The sequence below is a fragment of the Vanessa cardui genome, chromosome W (assembly GCF_905220365.1).
Source record: "Vanessa cardui chromosome W, ilVanCard2.1, whole genome shotgun sequence".
Classification (NCBI taxonomy): domain Eukaryota; kingdom Metazoa; phylum Arthropoda; class Insecta; order Lepidoptera; family Nymphalidae; genus Vanessa; species Vanessa cardui.
In genome coordinates, this window is record NC_061153.1 from 1,593,216 (window position 1) to 1,605,232 (window position 12,017).

General features: G+C 40.8%; 1 protein-coding gene across 1 annotated transcript; it reads right to left on the minus strand.

Moving 5' to 3' along the window:
- Positions 1 to 9,609: 9,609 nt before the first annotated feature.
- LOC124542811 lies at positions 9,610 to 11,784 on the minus strand. The gene has a single exon (XM_047120696.1). It carries the CDS (start codon positions 11,782 to 11,784, stop codon positions 9,610 to 9,612), a length of 2,175 nt encoding a protein of 724 aa, XP_046976652.1.
- Positions 11,785 to 12,017: the final 233 nt, after the last annotated feature.

Sequence of the window (12,017 nt, forward strand, 5' to 3'; positions counted from 1 at the left end):
CCTAAGAGATGTGGTAGGTAATTTATATAAACAAGGAAGAGAAATGGACCAAGAATTGATCCTTGAGGGATTCCCCACAGTAACCTGAGCCTCGGGAGATCTCTTTCCATTTACATCAACCCTCTGAATCCGATTGCTCAGATACGAAATCAGAAGACTGAGTGCAGTGTCCCTGACTCCATAATGTCGTAGCTTCCTGACCAAGGTTTCGTGTTGCACACAATCAAAGGCCTTAGATAAATCACAAAAAAATCCCCAAGGCATCCTGTGAGTCCTCCCAGGCCCTGTAGATATTTTTTATGAGCTCAACACCAGCGTCAGTTGTCGAGCGACCCCTTGTAAATCCAAAAAATGTATATAAAAATAAAATAAATGTATATATGTATGGGTATAGTACTCAACACTAGGTATATCAATCTTATAATGAAAATACTGTCGATAAATAACAAAACTGTGATTCAAATAACTAATCATCGTACAAATGAGAACTGTGATTTTAGAGACAAATGACTGTAGGTAACTGTGATTTTTTATAGTTATAAGATTAGAATATGCGTGGAATAATACTGAATACTACATAGGTATGTCAACCTTATACTAAAAATACTGTCAATGAGTAAGAAAACTGTGATTTTAAAAATAAATGACAAACTGATATGTTACTTATTTCATACGAAACGTTTTTATATAATAAATGTTTTTGCCAAAGATAAATAATTAAGGCTGATAAGTGTGTAGTAGGTATTTAATTAAAATGATTGTATCTGGGAACTTAAGACCGATGCCAAACTATTTACTAAATTAGTGCAACACAATTTCCTTTTTGAAACTATCAATAAATACAATTACAAATTACAATTTCGTTGTTTTACTTACCCAAGCGTCAAGTATAATTTTTCTGCTGGAGACCTCTAAATCGTTTTGGATTAATTCCAGACTCTAAATCACCCTTGATAGTTTCAAGAATATAGTCAAAAGTTTCTACACTCATTCTGGTGTAGTCGTAGAATTTGTCGGGATTTTATCTCTGTTCATCATAATTTCGATAAAACTCGCCATTTATTTTCCTTGCCCTATAGTAGGGACTTCTTCTTTTGCCCACAATAAATCGAGCGTTAGTTTGGAGAACAGGTATGCGTTGCCCGCCCCGCTGCCGCGCCGCCGTCGCCGCCGCCCCGCTGCCCGCAAAATTCGAGGCAGAGGCCTTAGTATAATAAATTGTAGTAGGTGGATGGTTTAAAAATATCACTGCACTCATTTGTATCCAGCAAACCACTTTATATTTTTATTATTTAGCACCTTGCGCATGGACAAAACGTTTATATTTTTCTTGGAAACAATGTTTAAAGTTTTATTTAATGTAAGGATTATTGATTTGATTTGTATTTCCACTATTTTAAGAGTTAAGTAATTTTAAATTAGAGAATCTTGTAACACGTCTTTCTAGTTCGAAGTACCCGATATAGTGTTATCCTATAGAACATGTTAGTAATCTAAGTTTATCGAACGACATTTTTCGTACGTTTTAAGAAAGCAGTTGTTATTCATATATATCAAAATGGGGACAAAAGAACTATGTCAAACTATAGACCAGTGTCACTATTACCAACATTAAGTAAGATTATTGAAAAACTTATATATACTAGGCTAATCAAGTTCTTAGAGGAACATAAAATGGTAGCTCGTAATCAATTTGGATTCCGAGCCCATAAGTCTACAGATGACGCGATACATTCACAAATTATTTGGAAAATGGCGAAAAATGTACAGGTGTATTCTTCTGTTGGAGTTCAGCTGCGTACTCCTTACTCCACCTTGTCCAGAAATGTTGGCGTAGTTGTTCAATTCTCTGGTTGCGAGTAAGTTGGCTCGTTGAAACATCTTGAAGATTAGGCTGTGGTATTGAGGTGAGGGGTCGGCCAATTAAAAAATGCCCTGGCGTAAGCGGTATATCGTCCTCAGGATCTGAAGACAGTGGTGTCAATGGACGGGAATTTAGTATTGCTTCGATCTGTGTTAACGTCGTGTAAAGCTCCATAAAAGTTAAATTACTACAACCCAACACTCGCTGCAAATGGTATTTGGTTGACTTCGCACCAGCCTCCCAGAGTCCGCCGAAATGAGGACTATATGGAGGTATAAATTAAAACGAAATCCCAACATGAGCCAAAGATCCGCTTAAAGAAGCTGCATTCGACTTAAGAAATTTCAGAAGTCGTTATACGCGCCGACAAATGAGGTACCGTTGTCTGAAAATATATTCGCGGACTTTCCTCTTCGGGAAATAAAACGATAGATAAAAAGCCAGTAAAAAAATGATTACTTGTTAAGTCACTGACTAATTCTAAGTGAATCGCCTTGGTGGTAAAACAAATGAAAATAGCAATATACACTTTCACTAGCCTACATCCGCGACCCAGGCGACTAGCGCACATTACAGGGCCAGCTTAATCGACACCAGTAGATTGGATCGGGTAACTAGGAAGAAGCCGCTGCCATGGTAAGTTTCCCATTAAAGGAGTTACTGTAGCTCCCTTCATTCTACGGCAACGTACGTATTTATGAAAGCAAGCCTTTACTAAATTTCGGCCACCAATAGGCCAATAAGTTTCTCTAATTGAAGCTAATAATAATTGTGGGCCCGCATGCATTAATCTATGTTCATAGTCAAATAACAATTTAGTGAATTAATGAGTGGACTGTAAAATAATAGGATGTTTTTTCTCATATATAAAGTAAGCATTATTGAGACGTCCTCCAACACGCATTAACTGGTTATCATCTAAATAAATATTAAATTTAAGAAGAACGCTCTTTTTACTTACTGAGTTTATTAATTAGCAAATTGTGCTCAGGAAATGATTCACTTTGACTTTGAAAAATGACTACATTTAATGCATTCTATAATTCTGTCTCTGAAAGAAATTTATCATTTATTGAAAGTTTTTTACACAATTTAATAAATCGAAGCATGTGAGCAATTGAATTCAAAAGTCTAATGTGTTTCGAAAAACGTTTAAAATTAATAAATGAACTGCTATGATAAGAAACCACAGCATTCAACAAAATATTTGTACGAGTTTCGGGCAAAGTTTCAACCTGTAGGTATTTATATTGATTAGGCCAATTGCACCTATCAAGGCGTAGAAAGTCTGGACCTGATCACCACAGATCAGAATTTTGCAGGTCATTAATATCAATTCCACGCGATATTAAGTCTGATGGATTCTTAACTGTGGGAACATGTTTCCATGTACAGTTTCCCGCCCTTTCTAGTATTTCAGTGACGCGGTTGCGTACAAAGGGCTGAAGCCTAGAAGGCAACATCTGTAGCCATCCCAACACAATTGTCGAATCAGTCCAACAGTAGGTTCGGCTAATAGTTACTCGAAGTGAACCTTGAACCTTCTCATACAGAAGCGCTCCTACTAATGCGCCACACAGCTACAACTTTGGAATAGTTGTAGGTTTGAGCGGTGCCACCCGACTTTTAGCCATTAATAAGCGAACCAAATACTTACCTTCGGGATTATTGCTTCGAATATAAGCGCACGCATCGTATGCCCGCTCAGACGCATCGGTAAATATATGTACTTCTAGTTCCTTGTATGCATCGCAAATAACATTACGCGGAATCCTACAATTGTTCAATAAAGGTAAAGATTCCACGATGGTGTTCCAACGTGAACTAATATTTTCGTTTAGGGGTTCATCCCATGAGTACTTGTCAACTTACAAGGAGATAAATGAGTGAGTGAATGAATGAGTATATTGCGTTTAGTTTTATGAAGTGGTAGTGCCACGCTGTATACCTTCGGGTTACAGCCGAAAGGGCCGGCACGCCCGGGGAAGTACCACTCTCTCAAAATCGGCGTAAAGTGGTAGCTATGCTACCGCGTTTCGCCCGGTAAGTGAGAGTTCCGGAGGCCCAATCCCCCTCCCCCCAAAACTTGATGGTTGTGCAGAATATGGTTAAATTACCCCTGGAGGGTACCATCAGCGACAGCGGTGGAGAATCCCTCTCTGGGCATCCATGCTCAGGACATACACCACCTGAGTAGGGATGCCCAGGCTGCCCTCCGAATTCTGGGGGGGGCAATTTTGCGCTCGCCACTGTTCGAGGCAAGCGGAGCAGGCATCATAAGGCAACCCCTACCACCCTCGCTGTGGACTTCTGCAACATAAGGGGACTCAACTCCAACCTCAACGCCGTTCACTACCATCTGGAAACGGCGAAGCCGGCCTTGCTCTTTCTGACCGAGACCCAGATATCTTCTCCTGCCGATACGACTTTTCTTTCGTACCCTGGGTACAAATTGGAACATTCCTTTGTACCACGAGCTGGGGTATGCGTTTACGTCAGAGATGATATCTGTTCTCGACGCCTCGGCAGCCTTGAAGGACAGGACCTATCGATTATCTGGCTGCGTGTAGACTGCGATGACCATCCGCGAATCTATGCGTGCCTTTATAGGTCCCATAGCGGTAATGCCGAAACCGACCGACTGGTTGAGCACGTCCAATTGGCTACAGATTCCGTGCTGCAGCAGATTCCATCCGCAGAGATCTTTATTCTGGGCGGCTAATTATGCCCACCACACTGAATGGCTCGGCTCACGCACCACCGATCATGCGGGTAGATCTGTTCTGGACTTCGCTCTAGCATATGATCTGACACAACTGGTCAACTCGCCAACGCGAATACCGGATGTGGAGGATCATACACCTTCCCTGTTGGACCTTCTGCTGACTTCGCATCCGGATGGCTATCAGGTTATCGTCGATCCCCCTCTGGGCTCGTCTGATCACTGTCTCGTCCGGAGTACAGTGCCGGTTGTGTGGTACTCACGGCCTCGCTTTGTTGGGTGCCGCCGAGTATGGCACTACAACTCAGCAGATTGGGATGGGATGCGGTCTTTTTTTGCATCTTACCCATGGGGGCAGATTTGTTTCTCGCCGGATGATCCGAACGCTGCTGCTGACTCTGTTGCCGATGTGGTGCTTCAGGGTATGGAACTATTCATTCCTTACTCTGCAGTACCCATCGGTGGCAAGTCCCAGCCTTGGTTTGGTCGCTTCTGCAAAACGGTATCACGCCGAAAGTGGGAACGCTATCAAACCTGGGCTAATGCATCTGCGTCTCGTGATGTAAATACCAGCGCATTCAAAAAGGAATATAACTCTGCCTCTAGGTTCCTTAAAAAACGTGATTGCTAGGGCGAAGACGGAGTACATTGGCAGAATTGGCGAAAGACTGGTGCGCCTCCCTTCAGGAACACGTGCGTTCTGGTCTCTCGCTAAGGCTGTCTTAGGGAATTTCTGTCAGCCTTCGTTTCCATCTCTGCACAGGGACGGTGAGTCATTGGCCCATACCGCGAAAGAGAAAGCTGATCTTTTAGGCTCTCTCTTCGCGTCGAACTCGACTCTGGATGACGAAGGAAAGTCTCCACCGACAATTCCGCGGTGTGATACCACGATGCCGGAGGTTAAATTCCGGCAAAGTGCAGTTCGCAAAGCACTTCTTTCCATGGATATTCATAAGTCGAGTGGACCTGATGGCATCCCTCCAATCGTGCTACGGACATGTGCTCCCGAGTTGGCACCGGTCTTAACGCATCTTTTTCGGCAATCCTACACATTAGGCGTCGTCCCAAACTCCTGGAAGACAGCTTTGGTGCACCCGATCCCTAAAAAAGGCAAACGCTCAGATCCGTCCAATTATAGGCCTATATCCATCACCTCCTTGCTCTCCAAGGTAATGGAGTCCCTTATTAACTGCCAGCTCCTGCGGTATCTAGAGGAGAATCGACTGATTAGTGACCGCCAGTACGGTTTCCGTCGGGGTTGCTCAGCCGGTGATCTTCTAGTTTACCTTACTCACAGGTGGGCGGAAGCAGTTGAGAGCAAGGGGGAGGCATTAGCAGCCAGCTTGGACATAGCGAAGGCCTTCGATCGCGTATGGCACAAAGCGCTTCTTTCGAAGCTTCCTTCCCATGGGCTTCCCGGGAAATTATGCAATTGGATTACCAGCTTTTTGGCAGATCGGAGCATCAAGGTCGTTGTCGACGGTGCATGCTCTGACTTAAAACTCGTCAATGCTGGTGTTCCACAAGGCTGCGTTCTATCATCCACTCTGTTTCTTCTGCATATCAATGATTTGTTGCAAATCGGGAATATTCATTGCTATGCAGACGACAGTACAGTAGACACCTTATACACCGGCCGCGCTAATATTTCTCGGGAAAACGTCGAAGAGAACCGGAACAAACTTGTGTCTGAAATCGAGTCTTCATTAAACGAAGTCTCGAATTGGGGCCGGCTAAATCTAGTCCATTTCAACCCCAAAAAGACGCAAGTTTGCGCGTTAACCGCTAAAAAAACACCATTTGTCGTATCTCCACGATTTGAGAACATTCCGATAGCCGCTACGGGTAGTATCGGAATACTTGGCGTTGATATTTAGAGCCTCGTTCAGTTCCGCGGTCAATTGGAAGGCAAAGCTAAATTGGCTTTAAAAAAGCTGGGCGTGCTCAGCAAAGCAAGACAGTATTTCACGTCGGCCCATCGCCTAAAACTTTACAAGGCGCAAATTCGGCCTCACATGGAGTACTGCTCTCACCTCTGGGCGGGTGCTCCCCAGTTCCAGCTCCTTCCATTTCACCGCATCCAACGTAGAGCGGCTCGAGTTATCGACGATCAAGCCCTGTCCGATCTCCTTGATCCTTTGGCTTTGCGTAGAGATGTCGGATCACTCTGCATCTTCTGCCGAATTTTTCACGGGGAATGTTCCGAGGAATTGTTCGGATTAATCCCGGCTGCTGAATTTCACCTTCGGACATCTCGCCAAAATTCTAAGTTTCACCCGCACCACCTTGATGTCCGAAAATCCACAACAGCGCGATTTCTCAGACATTTTCTGCCTCGCACAACCACTTTGTGGAACCAGCTTTCTCCGGCAGTTTTTCCGAACCGATACGACATGGGAACCTTCACGAAAAGAGCGTACTCCTTTTTGAAAGGCCGGCAACGCACCTGCAAGTCCCCTGGTGTTGCAGATGTCCATGGGCGGTGGTAGTCACTTTCCATCAGGTGAGGCTTCTGCTCGTTTGCCACCTATGCCATAAAAAAAAAAAAAACTATTTTATCCAATATCTTCGAAATGCATGGTAATATGCTTATAGGACGAAGATCTTTAATTTCAATAACATTATCTTTCTTGGGTATAGGTCTTACCAGAGCCGTCTGCCATAGGGTCGGAAACGTATTACATGAAATAGATTTATTGACAATAATGGTAATATTTGACAATGTGATCGGTAAAGTCAGTAGCAACATATCCAATGAGATACCATCAATACCCATGGCATTCGACTTTAAGGAGCGTAAAATTTTTAAAACTTCCAGTTCATTACTAGTAGACAATTTAAAGATAGCTGTACCGTATTTATGCAACTCGTAATAATAAATTGTCGAAAGAGAAACGTAATTGCTACCAGGGATGTATAGAAAATGACTATTTATCGTAGTCGGATTATTGATTTCTTCTGGTATAATATTGTTTACACTTTTGTTTTATATTAATATATTTTTTCAAGTAATTCCAAAGCACAGTTTAGTTTTTTATATTCGAGTTTATATGGTAATTAAAGTAAGCAGACTTCTCTCTATGTATTGCTTGAGTAACCTGCAATTTCAAATCTTTATAAAAACTTATACTTGTCTCTGACTCTGTCCCTTTCTCTCTTACGTGAGCCGCATCCCGATGACTCATCAACAACTTTATATTGTATGTTATCCAGGGATACTGGTTTTCCCTGATGCAGATTAATTTACTAGGTGCTGGTAACCCACAACATGTTACTATTGAATACAGCCACCATATCGTTTATTTCCTCGAGATCAGTGACACTTTTCCAATTTATTAAATTAAGTGTCTCATTAAGATGTTTTGGATTGATGTCCTTTAATAGTCTATAAATAATAGTTTTTGGTAAAATTTTGTGGTTTTTAATACCTTTTTTCGCAGGATATAAACGCATGGCCTCCGAACGACATAATCATCAGCGACATACTCTATTCTAATCTGACTAACTAATGTATTCGAACAAATTAGATCAATTAGACTTTGACTATTAGGAGTAAAATGTGTGGGTTCAGTGACATATTGTCTTAAGCCATGAGTCGATAGGAACAAGTCAAATGCTTGTTTATGAATATCTCGCGTACCGATATAATTAATATTAAAACCTTCTAACACATATAGATGATCATGATAGGGTAAACTACCTATTGTTTCGGTCAATGCGTCAAAAAAGTTTGCTATATTTCCCCAAGGTGTGTCTGTGCCAATAATGATGGTTTTGCCATTTATTTTGATGGCTATCCACATTTACTCCACAAGAGGCGATATCGGGTGCAGCAGTCTGCGCGCAGATATACCGCGTTTGATATAAAAACCGACATCGTCACCACGTGATCGAATTTCTACCGGTCTCGATATGTGACGCAATCGGTAACCAGGCACAACGGCAACTCTGCCATCCTCGCCTGAGCGCAACCACGTCTCATTGATTGCTATCACATCTGCGTTATGACGCTCCATAAGAACTTTGAACTCATCGATATGTGAACCAAGCGAACCCGGGTTAAATAAGCCTAATTTCATATTTTTAATACTAATCATTTTTATCCTTAATGAAACGCAAAAAATAACAATATATTAATAAATAAATAAAATGAGTATAATAACGGTACTATAAAATAATGATAAGAATGATGAAGACAATATAGTTATTCAAATTCCATCAAAAACATAAATGTAAAATGAGAGCCAAGTACAATATTAATATATAGGCTTCAATGACAAAAGAAGTGAGATCTAAATGTGTGCCAAGTACAATGGCCAGTCCTGAATGTATTTATGACTACACGAAACATCATTTATTTCCATAACTGAGAATAATAGATTGTAGTCTAAGGGCTGACTTGGATAGTTCAACATCAAATAGTTTTGGAGTTATAAGGAGGTCAAAAGTGGCTCCAAATGGTTCGTGTAAAATTACACACGGTGCTGCTCGCCAGTTCTCTTACTAGTAATTGGCTTGACACGGTACCGCGTGTCTAGATACACATATATGTGAGATGTAAACAAATATATATATATATATATATATATATATATATATATATATATATATATATATTTGTTATGTTATATGTTTATATGTTAATGAGATTAAGGTTGATTTTAATTTGCGGGGTCTGTTAAAATATAAACGACGTGCACTCTCTTCAGAATTTGTATTACGACTGAATATAAGACCAACTTAATACTACTTACAACATCCCGCCCACCAAAAAGGTTCTTGAAAACCTTTTTACAAACGACTATAATCAAAGGTTATTCTGTTTTAGTATCAATAGGCATTGCACACAATTTAGTTATAGATCTTTTAGTTATATTATCTCCACTCTTGACACTATAGACCCTTGTAAGATTGTCTGCTCCGGGATGCTTGTTAACGATTCGTCCAAGTGACCACTTCCCTGGTGGTAGCCCATCCGTTTTAATTAAAACGATGTCCCCATTCTCGAAATCTTTTTTCTCTTTTAGCCACTTAGGTCTTGTAGTCTAGCCAGGTATTCATTTTGCCATCTACGCCAAAAGTCACCAACTAGCTTCTGGGTATGTTGCCAACGTGTTAGGCTATGAATTTTTGCATTTTCTAAGCTTGGACCGGGAACGACAATTGGGGCTTCTCCAATAAGAATGTGTCCTGGTGTTAGGGGTCTAATGTTGTCGATGTCATCGTCGATTGTACTGATAGGTCGGGAGTTTAAAACGGCTTCGATTTGACATAAGACGGTGGTCATCTCCTCGAATGTCAAGTATGTTGTCAAGATGCGCTTCATGTGGTACTTGATAGATTTTACGCCCGCTTCCCACAGTCCTCCAAAGTTTGGGCTATATGCTGGAATGAAGTGCCATTGCGTACCGTCCAATGCAAGTGACTCGGCTAATTTGTTAAATTGAAGATTAGCTTCTTGCCACGCTGTTAACAAATCTTTGTTTGCTCCTACAAAATTTCGACCTTGGTCGCTCCAAAGGTGAGTACATTTTCCTCTTCGGGAAACAAATCGTTTAAAAGCGCCGATAAAAGTTTCAGAGGTTAGGTCGCCTGCTAGTTCCAGATGAATGGCTTTGGTAGACAAGCAGACGAAAATAGCAATATAAGCCTTTGTGGTTTTAGCACCTCTTCCTTTAGACATAAGTACATTGATAGGTCCGGCAAAGTCCACCCCACTATGTAGGAATGGTCGAGATGGTGTAACTCTTTCTTTAGGTAAGTCCCCCATCAATTGTGTTCGAGGTATGGCATTGTATCTAGCACAAATCAAACATTTATAAATATATGATTTCACTAATCCCTTTGCTTTAATAATCCAAAATCTATTTTGCAGGTATGTTAGCATAAGTTGTACTCCGCCGTGTAAGGTCTTCATGTGAGCGTCGGCAACGATCAACGAGGTAAGTATACTTTTATCCCCCAGTATGATAGGATGCTTCCAGTGATCCTGTAAATCAGAGTGTCGAAGACGTCCGCCCACCCTAAGGATACCATCTTCGTCTAGGTAAGGATTTAGTCTTTTCAATTTGCTTTTTTTGTTTACAGTTTTCTTTATTTTTACATTTTGTATTTCTGTTTCAAATTGCTCTTTCTGTACAATTTTTATAATAATTTTCAATGCACTTTCTAATTCTTCTGTTGTTAAGGCTGAAGGACCAGTTTCATTGTTTTTCGTTTTGCAATAGTTTAAGAAGCGTCTGCAGTAGCTAATTGTTTTTAGCAGATCACTTAAAGAATCAAAATTTTCCAATTGAAGAGTTGTATTTCGAGTGTTTGTTGTTATATGTGTATTAGTTTGAATTTGTTTTCCCTTTAGTTCTAGAGTAGTTGATAGTATATCCGGTTTACTAATATGTAATTTCTTTTCAGATAGCCACTTGGGCCCTCTCCACCATAGATCGAACTCCTTCAATTCTTTTAGCAGAATACCTCTGGAAGCGACATCTGCTGGATTATGCTGTGACTGAACATGGAACCAACGGTCTGATGGAATAATGTTCGTAATATCCACTACCCTGTTTGCCACAAACGGCTTCCATTTGTTTGGTTCTCCAGAAAGCCACGCAATTACGATTGAAGAATCTGTCCATGCAAACATATTCGATGTGGGTTCTCTAATGGCATCTGCAACTTGGCTCATCAATTTTGATAGCAAGAGTGCTCCGCACAATTCCAATCGAGGTAACGAGATGGTTTTAACAGGAGCTACTCGAGTTTTCGCTGCAATTAATTTGGTCTTAATGGAACCATCTGAATTTTCTACCCTGATATAAACCGCGGCAGCATAAGCATTCATGGATGCGTCGCTAAATCCGTGCAATTGTATTTTGCTTTTCTTGTCCGTCTCTAGCCAACGATCAATTCTTAGATCCTTAACGTTCTGGAAATCGGCTCGTAGTGTTAACCATTCCTGTTTTGTCCAAGAATCCACTTCGTCATCCCAATTACTCTTTGCTAACCAGAGTTTTTGTATCAATATCTTTGTTAAAATAATGGTCGGTGCTATCCATCCAAGCGGATCGAATAGTTTCTGTATGTCTGATAGTATTGTTCTTTTTGTAGTAGGTGAATTCATTGGCGGTAAGTTCTGTATATATAGAAATTCATCATTCTTTAAGTTCCATGCTATACCCAATGCTTTCATTGTGCCATCCATATTGAAATCTAATTGTGCATGAATTGATCTTTTTTCAGGTTTTATAGCTTGCATGAATTCAACGCTATTCGAAGCCCACTTTGTTAAGGTGAAAGTGATCAATGTTACTGTGAATATACATAATATTGTTGTAAATATATTGCGACGCAACAGTGAGTATTCACACTTTGTTAAAAACATCCCGAAGAGAGTCTCTAGCTCCAAGATTACAATTAAACCGGATTGCTCTCTTT

What these genes read in the sequence shown, in the direction of transcription:
- LOC124542811 (XM_047120696.1), bottom strand. Translation starts at nt 11,784, where the DNA reads ATGGATGGCACAATGAAAGCATTGGGTATAGCATGGAACTTAAAGAAT.